Source organism: Dasypus novemcinctus, chromosome 1 (assembly GCF_030445035.2).
Source record: "Dasypus novemcinctus isolate mDasNov1 chromosome 1, mDasNov1.1.hap2, whole genome shotgun sequence".
In the NCBI taxonomy this organism is placed as follows: Eukaryota; Metazoa; Chordata; class Mammalia; order Cingulata; family Dasypodidae; genus Dasypus; species Dasypus novemcinctus.
In genome coordinates, this window is record NC_080673.1 from 33,330,670 (window position 1) to 33,349,763 (window position 19,094).

The 19,094-nt window shown below is 42.7% G+C and overlaps 2 protein-coding genes across 3 annotated transcripts in view; one reads left to right on the forward strand and one right to left on the reverse strand.

Annotated features, from left to right (window-relative positions):
* Positions 1 to 3,054, reverse strand: part of FNIP2 (folliculin interacting protein 2) — a 131,945-nt gene extending 128,891 nt beyond the window's left edge. For both annotated transcript variants that reach the window (XM_058277229.1, XM_058277097.1), the window contains exon 1: positions 2,712 to 3,054. In XM_058277229.1, the coding sequence (XP_058133212.1) occupies positions 2,712 to 2,818 (107 nt within the window). In that variant the 5' untranslated portion in view covers positions 2,819 to 3,054. The remainder of the gene's footprint in view (positions 1 to 2,711) is intronic.
* A 1,172-nt stretch (positions 3,055 to 4,226) lies between these two features.
* PPID (peptidylprolyl isomerase D) overlaps positions 4,227 to 19,094 on the forward strand; it is a 53,588-nt gene continuing 38,720 nt past the window's right edge. The window contains exons 1-2 of the mRNA XM_058277886.2: positions 4,227 to 4,375; positions 5,735 to 5,894. The gene's annotated coding sequence lies outside the window, so the exon portion shown is untranslated. The remainder of the gene's footprint in view (positions 4,376 to 5,734; positions 5,895 to 19,094) is intronic.

A 19,094-nucleotide genomic window follows, 5' to 3' on the forward strand; every position in this document is an offset into this window, starting at 1 on the left:
TGCCCTGCCACACAGGGGTGTCCCCGGTGTAGGGGAGCCCCACGCGCAAGGAGTGCTCCCCGTAAGGAGAGCCGCCCAGCGCGAAAGAAAGCGCAGCCTGCCCAGGAATGGTGCCGCACACACAGAGAACTGACACAACAAGATGACACAACAACAACAAAAAAAGAAACATACATTCCTGTGCTGCTGACAACAACAGAAGCGGACAAAGACACAGCAAATAGATGCAGAGAACAGACAAGGGGGGGAGGGGAAGGGGAGAGAAATAAATAAAATAAATAAATCTTAAAAAAAAAAGTTTACAAGTTACATCCTATATTTATTATGTGCACTACAAAATACAAATTAAGAATACTTAATTTTTACCTAAGGGTCTTACCTTAACTTCTCAAATTTGTTCAACTACAAAGTAGACTCCCAAGGGCTGCTCACACTCTATGTGAGGTACCCTCTTCTCCCAAAAGCATACACCAGCTCCTATTTGGTAAAATCTGGTTAAAATCAAAATAGGTCATTACCTTGTAGGGCAAGAGAGAGAAATGGTACAGGAGGCCATTCCCAGGAGCTTCAGTCAGAGCACAAGAGTTAGGTCAGTGAGGAGAGCAGGAGGAAAGACTTGCTTGGGCATTGTTGGGTCATCTGTGGGTACCAGCTGATTTGTGCCCATCTTCTTGGGTCTTTATTCACACCAACTGCTTCTCTCTTTTTGCCCCAGGGCTTCCTTCTCCCATGGTGATGCCTATTACGGGCACTGTTGATGGGGCTCCTTGTCAAGTGGGACCTTCAACTAAGATCCCCAAATTCCCCAAAATACACCTCAAAATTTGCAGAAAATTCTAATGAGGTCGAGAAATAAAACAGTTCTTGGCACATTTTCACATTCTTTATTATACACCAATGGGAAGTCAGAACACTATATGCACTATATTAAAAATGTTTCCACAAAGTAGGAATCAATTTCCCTAATATGACCAGGTCCTAATATAGCCATAATTTTTTTGTCCAAACACTATCTAATTAAACGTGTGGGTGGAGGAAATAGTGGTGGGCAACTGGGCAGGGAGTATAGGAAACAATGACAATGTAACTCCACAATCTTCTCTAGCACTAAAATGGCTTTAAATGGCCTTGACAAGGGCGGCCAAAGTAAAGAAACTTGTGACACATGTCCCTTTCTCTCCAGGCTTTGTTCCCTTGCTCGAGCCTGGGTTACTGGGAGGGAAGAGAAGAAATTACATACCCTGGGTCTGAAGTAATTCTACCATTCTGTGAAGAAACACAGCATCACTAATACTCAAAGCAGTGAAAGGCATAGAATTCCCTACTCAAATTATAAGGATTCAATTAGCCCAGAGAAACATGAGAATTTAATGAGGGTTGTATAAAGGCCTCACAATTTACCTTCCAAATAATACCCCCCAACACATACACACACCACACATACACAAATTGGTATTTAATTTTCAGAGAACTACAGCAAGAGATTGTGTATGCTTTAAATAAATCGAATTCAAGAAAAGCAACATTCAGACTGTAAAACTTGTCCAAAATTTATTTCAAAGTTTCACTTGAAACTTTTAAAAGGTTTATTATATTGGGTCTAGACCTGTTTAACAGCAACTGTTTTTGCAAGACATTTTGTCCCGAAAGCATCTAGCAGAGAGCCTGCCTCTTTGGGAGTAATGCTCAACAACAATTTGCTGCAGATAAGATTTAAAGGTAAACTAAGAGTACTGAAATGCAATACAGGACTTCACAAGGAATCTTAAAAGTTAGCCCTTGAAAGTAGAAAAGCATAGGGGGGGTTTTAAGGCTGGCTTCAACAGTCAGACTGGTCAAAATGCAGGCTCTGCCACTTACAGCTTTGGATCTTGGGAAAGCTGCTTACGTTCTCTGTGACTTTACATCTCCTTATCCGTAAAATGGGAATTATATTAGTAAAAGCACCTACCTCACAGGGTTGTTAGAAAAGTAAATGAGACAATTCAACTGAAAGCATTTAAAATAGTAAACGCTCAATGAATGTGAGCTATTATTATCCAAAGGTGTGTTCAGAAGGGCCTGAAGTCGTACCTATTAATTACATACCTCAGCTTTGTTAAATTGAAATCTAGCCATTTCACAAAAGCATTTTCCTCTTTTACACCCATCATGTGGCATCAACCTTCCCAGTTACGCCGAAATTACATACTTTCATTCATCTGTTTGAGAGCTTGTCATATAAGGCAAGAAAGAAGGAAGAAGCCTTTTTCGTGGCTGTTGCTCCTTCAAACTTCAAAATACTGTCAAGAACACAATAGGTTGAGCTACCCCCAAAATGACAGCTCACAGCTTTGCAGAGCCCGCAAAGGAACCCACGCGGCTCTGCCAGGAAGGGGTTCACCCCAATTCACCGCGAAATCTCCCATCTCCCCAGCCAAGTGCACTCCCGGGAGCCCCAAGGAACACAAGAGAACTCTCTAAAAGGGAAGAAACCGTGAGTTGTGGAGAAAGACAGGGAAGAAGGAAAGGAGGGAGCAGAAAAGGGCCCCGACCGTCTCCGAGGGTTCCGAGCCACGCTCGGATCCGGCGCGTCCACGACGACAAGCCCCGGGATCGGGCGCGGGCGATAGGCAGAGACGTCCCGGGCCGACCCACACCCCTCTCCTCCCTTCCTCCCTGCCCAGGGCCAACTCCAGTCCCAGCCAGACTCGCCCCACGACGCCCCTCACCTAAAGGCAGGTCCTTCCTTGGGCGCCCTGCCCTGGGCAGACGCCGCCGCCGAACTGCCGCCGCAGCCCCTTTTGTTGAAGAGCTTCTGGAGCAGGGTCGGGGCCATGATGCCGCCGCCGCCGCCGCAGCTCCAGCCGCGACGCTCCCAGGGCCCGCGGCTCAGCGCGCTGCCGGGGGCGGCGGCGGCGGCGGCGGGGCCATCGCGGCGGCGCGGCCGCCCAGCCTGGCGCGAGCGCGGGGCCGCTGCAGCTGAGGAACTCTGGTCCGTGCCGGGGCTGCCGGCGGCGGGTCATATGACGAGCCCGGCCCGCCGCCGCCGCCGCCGCCGCCTCGCGCGCTGACAGTTATCTCCTGCGGGAGGAGCCCGCAGCCCCGCGGCGGCGTTGGCGCAGGAGGAGCGCGACTACCCCGGCGGCGGCCATTGGCCCGGCGGCCGCCCGCCCCGAGCTCACGTAACCCCGGCGGGAGGCGCGGCCCGAACCCGCGGCCACGCGCTTTCCGCATGCGGGGGGCGGGGCCGGGCGCGGCGCTTAAAGGGGCCCGGGCGCAGGGCGCAGGCCGCCGGCACTGGGTGGGGGGCGCGGGGGGCGCGGGGGGCGCGGGGGGCCCCGGGGGCCCCGGGGGCCCCGGACGGCTGCGTCTTGTCGAAACAGCGGCAGAGCTGCTGGACCGGTCTTTGCTGGCTCGAAACAAAGCCCCTGAACTTGGGCCCTCGCTGTATGCAGGTGCAAGGGCTCCGTTAGGGAAGGCGGGTGCTGGGGGAAAGCGTCTTTGGAGGTTGCTGTTCCCCATATTTTAATCGCGCAGCACCCAAGGTTTAAGGTATAACATGTTTCTTTTATATCCAGGTTAGGTTTCTCCGTTTTTTGTTTTTTAAATTTAAAGGTAATTATTTATTCGAATCATTTGCCCTGTTTGGCATCTTGGGTCAGCTTCCCGTGGTGATTATATAAAACGTTTGCATGTGAAATGTTAAGCACTTAAAAAAAGCAAACAAAAACCACATAGAAACTTAAAAGAAGCTATTTTATAACAAGGGATATGTCTTAATATATATGTATCAATCGAGGCACATAAACTTTTATCAATGGCTGATACTTGGTTTGGGAAAAGGAAGAAATTATTATGTTTGATTTCACTTTCCTCCCCAGCCCATACCAATCCCCTAGAGAACTTAAACTTCTAAGGTGCAGGACTTCTCCAAACAACCTGTGGTAGTGAAGGACGTGGCCAGACTCAAGGCGCCTTTTTTTTTTTTTTTTTTCGCTTTAAAAAATTTAAAGTTTTTCAAGATTTGCACTCTATATGCACCAATTACTTCCTCTTTCCCCTCCCTCATTCTCTGGTATCCTTTCAAAGATTTTCTCTGTATGAATTTGCTATTTCTAGATATTTCATACGTGAAATCATGCAGTATTTGTCCTTATGTTCCTGGCTTATTTCACTCAGGATAATGTTTTCAAGATTTGTCCATGCTTCAAAGCAGCTTTTTAATGTATGATTTATAATGTGAGACCCTACAGTTTTTCTGATGATGGATAACAGAGCTAAAGTCAGTAAGTTTCCAACCCTGCTGCTCCTAGCTTCTTCCTGAGAACTGAAAAATGACTCACCTGGCCTTTCTTGGACTTGTTCAAAGGAAGACTCTTGGAGACTCAAAAAGGTAAATGCATTTCTATAAATATAATAAATTTAAAATATCTTTTCTGTCCTATTGTGATTTGCACTATCAATTTTTACTATATAAGTTTCTGGTCTTTGTACGAAACTAGCCAAATGCTGAAGTTTCACAAAGGTAAGAGAAACATGATAGAAACTGACTCCACCCTTTTCAGAAAATGTTCTTTATTCTCCAAACTAAAATTTGTGTACACCTATGAACCTGGAAGCTTTTGTAACCGCAAACTGAAGAAGAATTTGTACCTGCAAATTGAAGAATTTGGCATGGCCTCTCTTGTTCCTCACCAAGGACTGTTTCATTTCCAAACCAGTCCAAATGGACAAGGTCATCCAAAAGAGGCAATTGAAAAAAAAATCATGACCTGCCCCAGGCATTGTCCTCAATCTCGGTCCTGTCCAGGGAAACTGTAAAGAGAGTATGTGTATTTAAAACTAGTAAGGACATGACTTCAGTTAGGGGAGAAAAGGGAACTGGAGAGGTTCTCCGCTCTCCCTTTCCTGCCCTTGCCTCCGCTCACCACCACATTCTCCCTAATCCTGGCTCTGGCCACACTTCTTGCTTTGGATTTTAGAAGTGTTCAAAGATACTAGCCAGCAAAGTGCTTGACCCCCAGTCTCATCAGTTTTCTCCTTGTCTGTTCTAACATTTCCTCTTTTGTGTGTCATCCATTGGTCACTGCTTAGTCCCCCAGGCTTGTCACGTTTTGATCTTCAGCACTGGTCATGTGGCTCATCTCCCAACTCTGCATCGTCTTCATTCATCTCATCCCACTCTTCTCCATCTTAGAACATTTATCAGGATTTATCGTCTAATTCTGTAGGTAGCTGTCAAGAGGAGGAGGGAATAAAGCAACATCCTGAATGCTGGGAGATGAAAGATTGACATTAAAATGGGAAGGGGGGGGGGGATTGTAAAAGAGCTGACTTGATTATTCTGTTCCACACTGAGTCCTGGTGACAGTACTCTCCATTTAATCAGTGTGTGTTCTGTAAGTTGATTTAGGAGTGCATGTTTTGCTTCTTCAGTTAGTGGACACTGTTTGTTTCCTACCAAATATCTTCCTAACAGAACCCCAGTTTTGTTCAGGTATCCATCTCTCCTCCAGGGTGCCATGCACCTTGACATAAACTGACATCAGCACCCCTACCCCTGCTAGGGTAGGCTTGAATGATCTAAGGGTAATCCCATTCATTTTGGAAGGTATTAGTTCAGGAATGGGCATGTGAAGCAATTCTAGCCAAGGACACAAGAGGGAAAATCTGCTAGCGGAGGAGTAATTCTGGGAATAGGTTCCTCGTTCTTAAGAGAGAGTTAAAAGGAGAGTCTTTTTTCTTCCTGTAGAGGTTGTGTGTCCAGATATAATACTACAGCTATCTTGCTAACAGGCTGAGGATGAAACCTGGACTGGGAATGATAGAGCAAAGAGATGGAAGCAAGCTGGGCTCTTGAGGACATTATAAAGCCAGGAAACACTCCACCCTACCTTGACCTTCCTTATTAGGTAAGATAATATTTCTGTTATCTGAAGCCAAAAGCAGTCTGTATAAGAGGCTCATGTTTTCTGTCCTTCTCTATTGTTATGTGAGACAAACCAAAGGACATGTCCTGTTTTTCATATTTTAAGTCATTTTGCAAATCATTAACAGAAGCAAGAATAAAGGAGTGAAGAATACTTTTTTAGAAATTTTAAGAATTTAAACATAGAAAACTTGATTCTTTTTTGGTCTGTTTTGTTTTTTTATTAGAGCAGTTGTAGATTTACCGAAAAGTCATGCAGAAATTACATAATTCCCATTTACCCTCACCCACACACAGAACTTTACCCATTTTGACTTGGAGTTGTCCTGACTGCTATTGCAGGGACAGATGCAATACATTGTATATTCGGTCATACACATCGAATGGGCTGGGAGAGAGTATAAACTATAATCCATGCTATGTGGCAGTGCTCTGAAATGTATTCATCAAATGCATTGAATGTACCACACTAATGAAAGAAGTTGTTGATGTGGGAAAAGGGGGGGGGGAGGGTGTGGAGTAGGGCATATGGGAATCTCCTGTATTTTTTAATGTAACATATTGTGTGATCTATGTAATTTTAAAAATAAATAGCCATCTTGCAGTAATTCACCAAAATGACGAACGCAAAGGGAAAGAGGAGAGGAACCCAATATAAGTTTTCTAGGCCTTTTAGAAAACATGGAGTTGTTCCTTTAGCCACATACATGTGAATCTACAAGAAAGATGATATCCTGGATATGAAAGGAATCGACACTGTTCAAAAAGGAGCGACCTGCAAATGTTACCATGGCAAAACCAGAAAAGTTTACAATGTTACCCAGCATGCTCTTGGTATAGTGTAAACAAACAGGTTAAGGGCAAGATTCTTCCCAAGGTAATTAATGTATGCATTGAGCATATTAAGCACTCTACGAGTCGAGATAGCTTCCTAAAATGTGTGAAGGAAAATGATCAGAAAAAGAAGGAAGCTAAAGAGAGAGGTACCTGGGTACAACTGAAGCCCCAGCCTTCTCCACCCAGGGAAGCACTTTGTGAGAACCAATGGAAAAGAGCCTGAGCTACTGGAACCTATTCCCTATGAATTCATGGCATAAGCGATATAAAATAAATAAATAATAAAAGACTTGTTGATTGTAGAAAATAAATAGTATATTTAAAAAAATAACTTTACCCATTTTTAACATTTTGCATTTGTGTGGAACTGTTATTAAACTAATGAAGGGGAAGTGGGCTTGGCCCAATGGATAGGGCGTCCACCTACCACATGGGAGGTCCGCGGTTCAAACCCCGGGCCTCCTTGACCCGTGTGCAGCTGGCGCATGCGCAGTGCTGACATGCGCAAAGGAGAACCATGCCACAAAGGGGTGTCCCCAGTGTAGGGGAGCCCCATGCACAAGGAATGCGCCCTGTAAGGAGAGCCACCCAGCGCCAAAGAAAGTGCAGCCTGCTGAAGAATGACTCCACACACACGGAGAGCTGACACAACAAGATGGTGAAACAAAAAGAAACACAGATTCCTGGTGCTGCTGCTAAGGATAGAAGCGGTCACAGAAGAACACACAGCAAATGGACACAGAGAGCAGACACCTGGGGGTGGGGGAGGGAGAGGGGAGAAAAATAAATAAAAAATAAATCTTTAAAAAAAACCAACTGATGAACTAGTATTATGATTATATTTTTGTAGTTTACATTAATAGTCACACTTAGTGTTGTACAAGTCTTTGTATTCTGGTAGCATATATACAACATAAAATTCCCCATTTTTTATTTTAAATTTCAAATTTTCCATTTTATCTCCTTCCAAATATGCAGTTCAGTGGTGTTAGTTATATTCACAATGATGCACTACCATCCATTACAAAAACTTTCCTTCACCCCAAGCAGAAACTTTGTGCCCATTAAGCAATAACTTCCCATTCCCCAACCCCACCCCTGTTAAACTATTCAAATTTCTGCCTCTTTCAATTTGCATAGTATAATTTCATATTAGTGAGCTCATACAATGGTTGTCTTTTCATGTCTGTCTTATTTCACTTAACATGATGTCCTCAAAGTTCATCCATATTGCTATAGGCATCAGGACTTCATTCCTTTTTAAGACTGAATAATAGCCATTGTATGTATTTTGAAAAAACTTTATTTTTTAATTGCATAGTTTTCTGCATTTGAAGGAATTTTACCCTAAAAGGGCAATATACTTCTTTTTTTTTTAAGATTTATTTATTTATTTAATTCCCCCCCACCCCCCCCACCCCCGGTTGTCTGTTCTCTGTGTCTGTTTGCTGCATCTTGTTTCTTTGTCCGCTTCTGTTGTCATCAGCGGCACAGGAAGTGTGGGCGGCGCCATTCCTGGGCAGGCTGCACTTTCTTTCGCGCTGGGCGGCTCTCCTCATGGGGCGCACTCCTTGCGCGTGGGGCTCCCCTACGCGGGGGACACCCCTGTGTGGCAGGGCACTCCTTGCGCGCATCAGCACAGCGCATGGGCCAGCTGCACACGGGTCAAGGAGGCCCGGGGTTTGAACCGCAGACCTCCCATGTGGTAGGCGGACGCCCTAACCACTGGGCCAAGTCCGTTTCCCTTTTTTTTTTTAAGATTTATTTTATTTTTTCTTAGGCCCTACCACCCGTTGTCTGTTTTCTGCATTCATTTGCTGTGTGTTCTTCTGTGTCTGCTTGTATTCTCAGGTGGCTCCGGGAACCAATCCTGAGAACTTCCAGAGTGGAAGAGAGGTGATTACTCTTTTGCGCCACCTCAGCACCCCTGTTGTGCTATGTCTTCCTATTTTCTCTCCTCTGTGTCGCTTGTTGTGTCATCTTGCTGTGCCAGCTCTCTGCATCAGCTAGCACTCCTGCATGGGGCAGCTTTTCCCGTGTTAGTTAGTGTTCTCACGCAGGGTGGCTCTCCTGCGTGGGCTGCATTCCCACATGGGCCCACACTGTGTGTGCACCTGCTTGCCGCATGGGCCAACTTGGCTTCACCAGAAGGCCCTGGGCATCGAACCCTGGACCTCCTAAATGGTAGACAGGAGCCCAATTGGTTGAGCCACATCCATTTCCCGGGGCAATATACTTTTAACTACACATCAGTTAACACGTCTGAACCAGGAACACAATCATCTTGTAAATATCGATTCCAGATTTCAAATACATCTCTAATGATTCTAGCTTATTGTTTTTGCTTCAAAGAAAAACGTGATGGAAACTGATGGCTCATAATTTTGTTCAGAAAAGAACAGACAACTTTTTTGCTTTTTAGCTTAACGGCATTTAAAATTTTATGGGTTTTTGTTTGGTTGGCTTGTTTTTTTTGTTTGTTTTGTTTTGATTTGTGAGATACTGGGGCCAGGGATTGAACCCCAGACCTCCTATATAGGAAGCTGGTGCTCAAACACTGAGCCACATTGACTCCCACATTTTAAATTTTAGATTATTAATATTAATTAGAATTAATAATTCAGTGAGTTTTTTCTTCTCTACATCATCTGTTTCCATCCACTCATCATTATATACACACCTGCCTTCAGCATTTGTGAACTTGCAAACTATCAAGTATATTTGATGCACAGACATCATTTTTAAAAAAAGAATGTGTCACATGACTTTTTAGGATGGTTCAGGTTCTTGCTACAAATTATTGAATAATGACATTTTTATTGGATGACTGAATGAGAATACTTTATTATACTATATTTCCTTTTTAATCTTAAATATATATTGTTGAATCATCAATTCTTGAATTTGAGAAAGTTTATCTAGATATCATCATCTGAAGACTTCTAGCCTGCAATTTCACTTGTGATAAATTTCACTGACTTCATTAAAGTCTAGAGTATTTCTGTCTGCCCTTTTGCGTTCATCTTCTGATTTTCTTTTTAATATTTTAAAAATATCTTCCTCTATCAATTAGATATAGATAATTGGTTGGAAGAGAACAGATCAACTATGGATTTCATGAATCAAACAAATATAGACATTTGGTTCAAAGAGAACAGATCCTTAAATAGTTTCAACTCTTCTGATCAAAAAAGGCTACAACAGTTAGGATTGTATTACTTGATTTTATTTTACACTAGATTATGGGCACAAAGCAATCTCATTAGTAAAGTTGACAGCTGCCCTCAGAACATTTTTAATAATGTACTTTTTTTTTTTAAGAAGTTTTCACTTTATAAATTATTCTGCAATTCAAGTATACAAAGGCTTGGAAACCAACATTTAGAAAACAAAAGCCAATGTATAAAGACATTAAAACAACTAAAACAGTGCAGATTATGTATGACTCTGATTTTACGGTTTTTTACTGCATCATCAAGGTCAGAAACCTGTTCCTGCAGCTGGCTCCATTGCTTGGGGTTTAAAGACACACCTTTTATCCTAGTTTCATTTCACCTTCTGGATCCATCCAATATTCTCTAATATTAATTGGAACTTTCCCTTTAAAGTCCTGGACACTGACATACCTCCTTTTCCCAATCTGAAGCATGTTATCATCTCTGCTACTGCCCTGCTTAGAAGATGACAGGGCTCTTGAGGTTTCATCAGTCTTTGCTCCTTTACAGATTTTTTCCAGGGTAATTTGCTCTTTCCTCTTTAACCTTTTGTTGACTTCGCTCTCAGAATCATTGCCAGATAAGCTTGAAGAAACAAGTACCTTTGATTTAGGCATTGCTCTGCTCCAGCGGAGCAGCCTCCTCCTCCTCTTTTTTTTTTTTTTCAACAATAAAGTGTAGCCACCCTTCCTTTTATTTATTTATTTATTTTTAAAGATTTATTTATTTATTTCTCTCCCCTCCCCCGCCACCCCGGTTGTCTGTTCTCTGTGTCTATTTGCTTCTTGTTCTTTGTCTGCTTCTGTTGTCAGCGGCATGGGAATCTGTGTTTCTTTTTGTTGCATCATTTCTGTTGTGTCAGCTCTCTGTGTGTGTGGCACCATTCCTGGGCAGACTGCACTTTCTTTCGCGCTGGGCGGCTCTCCTTACGGGGCGTACTCCTCGCGCATGGGGCTCCCCTACACGGGGGACACCCCTGCATGGCAGTGCATTCCTTGCGCGCATCAGCACTGTGCATGGGCCAGCTGCACACGGGTCAAGGAGGCCCGGGGTTTGAACCGCAGACCTCCCACGTGGTAGACGGACACCCTAACCACTGGGCCAAGTCCTCCGCCCTCCTCCTTCTCAATTGCGACCCTACCTCTGATCTTGACCCCTATTCCAGACTCTTAATAACTGGCTATCCACTTGCTGTGTCTGCTCGGATATCTTATTGGAATCCCAAACAGAATTCTTTTTTTTGTTTTAAAAGATTTATTTATTTATTTCTCTCCTCTTCCTCCCTCCCCCCGTTGTCTGCTCTCTGTGTCCATTCGCTGTGTATTCTTCTCTGTCTGCTTGCATCCTTGTCAGGCAGCACCAGGAATCTGTGTCTCTTTTTGTTGTGTCATCTTGCTGCATCAACTCTCTGTGTGTGCAGCGCCACTCCTGGGCAGGCTGTGCTTTCACACAGGGTGGCTCTCCTTGTGGGGTGGCCCCCTATGCGGGGGCGCCCCTGCATGGCAGGGCATGCCTTGTATATGGCAGCACTACATGTGGGCCAGCTCACCACACGGGCCAGGAGGCCCTGGGTATCAAACCCTGGACCTCCTATATGGTAGGCGTATGCCCTACCAGTTGAGCCACATCCACTTCCCAATCACCTATCATTTAATAATACTGTCTCCCTTTTCTCTTATCTCCCCCTTACACCAAATCCCCTTCCTGAGACAAAGCATGCTATATCGGTTGGGATGACCTTTGCTTTAAGTAACAGAAGCTCCAACCCAAATTGGCTTAAATAATAAAGCAATCATTTACCTCCATAAAACAAACAGTCCAAAGATAGGTCAGAGTTCTGCTTCTGCTTCTCTGGTTCTGCTCTTGGTTCTGCTTTCTTCTGTGTGGTGGGATATTCCTTGGGCTGATAGCAAGATGGTCTCGAAAGTTCCAGGGATTATGTCAGACTCAACGGTGTCCTGCAGAAGGTGGGAGTGGTCTCTTCCCCCATGTTCCATTTTCTCAGAAGCCATGCAATTCCTATCACTGGTGCAAGGGAAATATTGTGTTGCCATGACTGGCTTTAACAAATGAGGATATTCCCTACTCACAGGGAATAGTCACTGGAAAAAACTGGGACTCTCAGAAAGAGAAGAAGGGAGTGGAGAAAATGATTTGTGGGTAAACAGCTAAAAGAATCTGCTACATACACATTATTTAAAAATTCCAAAATGCAGACAGCTCTAAGCTGAGTGTTTTTAAGACCCACCACACCATGACTGCAGATTCTTTCTTAGAATGAGATGGGATTGGGTAATACAGATCTTTGTATCTCCAGCACCTTGCATGGACTCTGTGAGATAACCAGCAGTACTACATATTTTTTAAATAAATTGAATGTAAAAATGCTTATAAGATCTTGTTCCTTCTCACTTTAAAAATTTGCCCATAAGACACTTCATTCTTCCAATCCAGACTTTTAAAAAAATAGTTTCTTTACAAGTTATGATTCAGGAGCTCCTTGCCTCTGAGATTTTTAACTCTCTGGTCTAGGCACTCAATAAGAGCTTGTTGGACTAATATGTATATTTCAGTCTCTGTGGACTTTATTTCCCCTCCATAGGGGAGGTGCTGGGAGAGAGTAACTCTCTTCCATACACTCATAAACACTCCAACAGTAATTATGCACAGTCCATAAAATTTAGAAAATGCAGAAAAATACAAAGATGAAAATAAAAACCTATCTATCCCACGACCTGGCTAGATAAAATAGTTACAATGAGCAAGTTTGTGATCTTCCCTTTTTTTTCTATTTTAGAACTGTCCATTTGTTTGTTTGATGGTGATTTCTATTTTGGGATCTGGCAGCCCTCTAGGTCAATAGTTCAACAAACATCATAGTTTGCTTCTCTTAAGTAACTGAATATTCATAAATGTATCTAGTTCATATAGTCAGTCAGTAGTCATCATCCAGTATTCCAACATGAACTGCATTTTAGGGAGCAACCCCCAAGCATTTGTTACACAAGAATTACTTTGGAGTTACACTTCCAAATTGTGATTTACCCACAAGAATTTTCTCCACTTCTTTATTTTTTTTTTTAAGATTTATTTATTTATTTAATTTCCCCCCCCCTCCCCTGGTTGTGTCTGTTCTTGGTGTCTATTTGCTGCATCTTGTTTTTTTGTCCGCTTCTGTTGTCGTCAGCGGCACGGGAAGTGTGGGCGGCGCCATTCCTCGGCAGGCTGCACTTTCTTTTCACACTGGGCGGCTCTCCTCACGGGCGCACTCCTTGCGCGTGGGGCTCCCCCACGCGGGTGGGACGGCACTCCTTGCGCGCATCAGCACTGCGCATGGCCAGCTCCACACGGGTATAGGAGGCCCGGGGTTTGAACCGCGGACCTCCCATATGGTAGACGGACGCCCTAACCACTGGGCCAAAGTCCGTTTCCCTTCCCCACTTCTTTAAACCTCACTACAATCATAGCAAAGGAATTCAAAAGGCCTTAACCTACAAAGATGAAGGGAAAAGGAAAAGAATTAAGAGTTTTCAACAGGTGTTTAGAAGATAAAAAGTGGGTGAAAGAGTAGTAGTTAATTTAATTTAGCAGAGGGAAGGAAGACAAAACTTAAGTGCCAAGATGATGGCCATTTCACGTTATAGGCTGTGAAAGCCTCAACATCTGGGGGGTGTCAGTTGCCACCAAATGGGGAATGAAGGTGGGTTTCAGGTACAGGACTAAAAATATGAGGAATGGTTGAAAATCTACATATGAAATCATTCGACTTCAGGTTCCTTTCTGTATTTAACCTTGCACAGCCTGACAACTCTCCTCCAGACAGCCAAAAGAGGAGAGATTAAATGAATGCTCATCTCCCAGAGAAAAAAATGACAGCAGAGAAAAGCTCATGAGACATTTGCAATTGGAGGCATCTGGTAAAAAACTGGTTCACTTCTAGAACACCCACTCTGTGAGGTTCACAGAGCAGTAACCCACACGGAGAACTTCTAATCAAATATTTAGGGTCTCATTCTTAAAGGTGAAGGCCAATCCAAGAATCACTAAACATTTGATGAATGCCTGCAACATGGTAAGGAATCCACACACAGAAATAAAAGGGATTTGAATTAACAGAGATAATGCAAGGAAAAGACAACTTCAAAGAAAGCTATAATTGATTAATATAAACAGATAAAAGAAGATACTATGTTTGTAAAATAAAAACAGGAAGGAAAGAAAAAGGAAAACAACAAAAAAGAGTCCTTGGAATTAAATAAATGATGATATAAATGAAATATTCAACAAAAAGATGGGAAGATGAAGTTGAAAAAACGTGGAAAATAGAAGGGAAAAAAAAGATAAGAACATTAGATTATCCATTCAGTGACTTACTAATAGTAATACTTACTAATAGAAGGGGAAATTATCAAAGAAATAACAGAAGAAAATTTCCCAGACCTGAAGAACATGAGCTCCCATGTTGATAGGGCCTACCAGCACAATGAATTGAAAAAAAAAAAATCTTGGTTATGGAAAGCAATCTTAAAATCTATTAGAGAGACTAATAAAAAAAGCCAACCACAAAAAAATGGAACAGGACTCAAAATAGCACCTAAACATATTACCAGCACTCTCTGCCTAGAGGAGCCTGTACCAAATCTTGGTGTGTATTTCTATCTTCGTCTTCCATTTCTCAGCAAGCTCTATTCTTTCCCCCATTTCCCAATAATTCTTACTGGCCAAAAAAAAAAAAAAAAAAAAAAAAAAACCCACAAAACCAAAGCATGTTACTAACCATGCTTGAGTTAAGCAGTATTTTTAAAAACTCATTTGAGAAAACTATTTCAGTGTAGAATACCTTACCAAGCAAGTCAGGTTTACCTTACCTGAAAATACAGACATTTTCAGACATTCTTGGTCTCAAGCATCATACCTCCTGTGCATTTAAGAAGCTGGAGGATGTACTTAAGCAAAATAGCAGAGTAAAAACAAGAAAATTAAAGAGAATGGAAAGAAGATCCTACAAAGGAATGCCGAAAGGAAAGCCCTAAGGGTGGTAGGAAGAGATGTCCCAGGACCTTTAGAAAAATATCAGGTCGGAGAAGAGAAGGGAAGAGGGCTCCAGAGACTGCTTAGAAAAATGGAACTTAAGTATTTGAGCATAAAGAATATATTCTTGGGGAGCAGATGTAGCTCAAGTGGTTGAGTGCCTGCTTCCCACATGGGAGGTCCCAGGTTCCATTCCCAGTGCCTTCTGAAAACAAGCAAACATGAAAAAACTAACTCAGGGGAGCCAATGTGGTTGGGTGGCTGAGTACTGATTTCCCACATACGAGGTCCTGGGTTTAATCCCCAGCCCCTGGTTTAAAAAAAAAAAAAGTATTCTTAATAAGTATATGGCAGAGATGCTGGAATATTGGGAAAAAATTAACAATAGGTGGATGGAAAACCAAACAAATGATAAAATAAGGCAATTATTAACTTTAGAAAAAAATGTAAACTTGTACAGTAAAAGAGGTGTGGTTGTAATGCATTATTCGGCTCAGACTACATATCTATGTAGTCTTATATTGACTATTGATATAACCAAGAAGTATGATATAACTATATTGGGGAATAGGAGAAGCAAAGTGGACTTGGGGTTAGGGGTGAAGATTCTAGTATTTATCCAACATGGCAGAAAGTCAGTAGACAAGGGCTCAATTTCACAAGTCAATGAATATTGATATAATCAAATAGTTTCTTAAAAGATATAGAGGAAAATATCAGTGGAAACAGCTAGATTCTTAAGGGTGGTTACCTGTTGAGCTGGGACTGGATGTTGCTGGGGAAGTCACAGACACACACTCAGTGACTATCTCCCAGCCCTCTCCTATCCCCTTCCTTGTCTACTGTGGGCAGCCTCTTTCTATTCCATAACCCAGGGGAGATGTTAGGTCAAAGGAAAAGGCCTCACTAGGCCTTAAACCTGGAAACCAGGAATAAGCAGCTTTAGCTGCTTAATGGGGATGGGAATTTCAGTGGCAGAATCCCTCTCCCTGATCATATGAATACCCCACCAGAAAGCGGATATGGCTCAACTGATAGTGTTCACCTACTATATGGAGGGTCCAGGGTTTGATCCCCAGGGCCTCCTGAGCCATGTGGTAAGCTGGCCCATGCACAGTCCTGCTGTGCATAAGGAGGGCTGTGCCACGCAGAAGCGCCCCCATGTAGGGGTGCCCACGTACGGTGCCCCCGTACAAGGTGGGCACCCCACAAGGAGAGCCGCCCCATGTGAAAAAAGCGCAGCCCACCCAGGAGTGGCACCACACACACACAGAGCTGATGCAGCAAGATGACACAACAGAAAAAGAGATGCAGTTTCCCAGTGCTGCCAAATAATGCAAGCAGATGCAGAAGAACACACAGTGAATGGACACAGAGAGCAGACAACGGGGGGGGGGAGGGGAAGGGGAGAGAAATAAAATAAATCTTAAAAAAAAAACATACCCCACCCTTGTAGCCCAGATTTGTCTCTCCTATCTGTTGTGAAGTGGGACATATGGATCTGCCATCCACCAGCTCTGGCCCAAGCAGTTTGGCCTCCAGGAGACTGGCCACAAACAGGATCTCTTCCCCTGCTCTTTGATTCCTTTGTGCTGTGTTAGTAATAAAGTGGGGAAGCAGATGTGGCTCAAGCAATTGGGCTCCCACCTACCACATGGGATGTCCCTAGTTCGGTTCCCAGTGCTTCTTAAAGAAGACAGCAAGCTGGCACGATGGGCAGGCATAGCAAGCTGATACAACAAGAGACACAAGAAGAAAACATAATAAGAGACACAGTGAAAGCAGGGAACAGGGGCTCCTGGTGCCTCCTAAGGATGATGAGCAAGACAGTGAGCTGACATGATGGGCAGGCGTGGCAAGCTGAAGCAATAAGATGACACAACAAGAGACCCAAGGAGGAAAGACAATGAGAGACACAACAAAGCAGGGAACCAAGGTGGCTCAGGCGATTAGGTGACTCCCTTCCACATCGAAGTACCAGGTTCAGTTCCCAGTGCCTCCTAAAGAAACAAGGAATATGAACAGACACAGCAAGTTCAAACAATGAGGGGGTGGGGAGAAATAAATAAATAAAATCTTTAAAAAACAAAAAACAAAAAAAGTAATAAAGTGGTCACTTGCCAAAAGTTTCTGTTGTGACTGAGCCTGTGTTCCCATGAGGTATCATATAGCAACTTGCTCCACAGTTGTGGGGAAGGGTGGGGTAAGAGACTCAGTTTTTTATTATAAAAAGCTTTGTGGTGCCATTCTACTTTTTAAATTATACACAAGAATGTATCTATATGTGTGTGTGTGAGTATTCGTATTTTTCTCTGATAAAAAAACATAGTTTAATTTTAAATAGCCTCACTTGTGGATGTTGTTTAAAAATCCTATTATATTTCTGGGCCTGGCCATGTGAGAGTCCAATCCAGTAAGTCTGCAGTGAGATTCAGGAACCTGAACTTTTAACTAGAACCTCAAGAAATTTAGATGTAGAGTGTCCATGGACCATACTTTGAAAAACTTCACTCAGATCCCTGAAATTATATACAGAATATTGTAAGCATGTGTATTTTTGTGGAAAGTCCATGTTTTCAGATTCTCTTTGATGTCCTATAGCAGTTTGGCATTATTTATGAATGCCAAAAATAGATATTGGATTATGTTTGTAAACCGGTCTGTACCAGGTGTGACTAAATTATCATTAGGGCTTTGATTGGGCCACATCAGTAGGGTGTTAAGTCCCCAGCCTTTGGTGGGTGGAGACTCACAGATAAAAGATATGGCAAAGAACAGAGTTGGAGTTTTGAAGTTGGAGTTTTTGAGCTACAGCCCTGGGAAGTAAGCATACAGAGGAACTTGGTCATAAGGAAAGAGAAAATGCCCCAGGAAAAGGAACAAGCCATTTGCCTGATAGTCTACAGCTGGACTTGTGGAGAAGACAGAGGAGCTGAGCCCAGAAAGAAGCAAGCCCTGGGAAGACAGGAACCCAGGAAGCCTGAACCTTGGCAGATGATGGCAGCCATCTTGCCCCAACATGTGGCAGTAGACCTTTGTGAGGGAAATAACTTATGTTTTATGGTCTGGTAACTGTAAGCTTCTGCCGCAAATAAATACCCTTCATAAAAGCCAGCAGATTTCTGATATTTTGCATCAGCACCCCTTTGGCTGACTAATACATGTCCCAAATAAGTTTAACAATTACTATTCTATCTGCCTGCCTACCTGCCCACCTTTTCTTCCTCTTTTCCTTCTGTCTTCCCTCCTTCCAACGATAATTGAGATTCCATTAATTAAAGCCAAAAGCAGAGATAATGATTGTTGTAGTGAGCCAAACACCTTATAAAATTCATTAAATGATGCAGGCTAGAAAGGATTGGATAAATGTTCAGTCCATTGCTTAAAGTATTGAATAAGCAATACCAGTGAATGCCAGCATGTTACTACTGCAGTATATTGAATATAAATTGTGTGACTTGGAAAAGTCAATGTGAATCTACTGGCATCTACCAATAAAGCTGACCAGCCCCATAGTTAAGTTTTATTCAGTTGAAAAAACAGTGTTCCTACATGGTCAATCAATTGTATATATTAGCAGACAAATAGTGTTAGAGTCCAACTAGAAAAGTTTAATGCAGGTATTAGACAACAGTCTATATACTCAAGATTTTGGTAACCATATAGTACAAACCAGCCTTTTCCAAATTTAGTCAACCTTTCAACTTTCTAAAAATTATGTTTGTTTTTATAAAACATAACAGCAGTTCATGATGTGTGATTTGGATTAAAGTTGAAAGAAAAATGTGATTCCAGATTAATTGTTGGAATTAAGTTTTGAATCATATATATATTTTTAACCTTAATCATTAACGAGCTAGAGAAATCACCTTTGTTATTTTAGTGAGAATAAAAACTATAAAACATTTAAAAATATATCACATACACCAACAAAAACCAGTAGGTAGCAAATTAATATTTGTGAATGAGCAGTAATATTTATCATGGCCATTGTTAGTTATTTAAGCTGCCTGTGCACTAATTTGCATAACTGTCCTGCATTCAAATGTCAAATCATCTCTGAAGTGACTCTCTGACATTCTTAGGTATAACACACCATT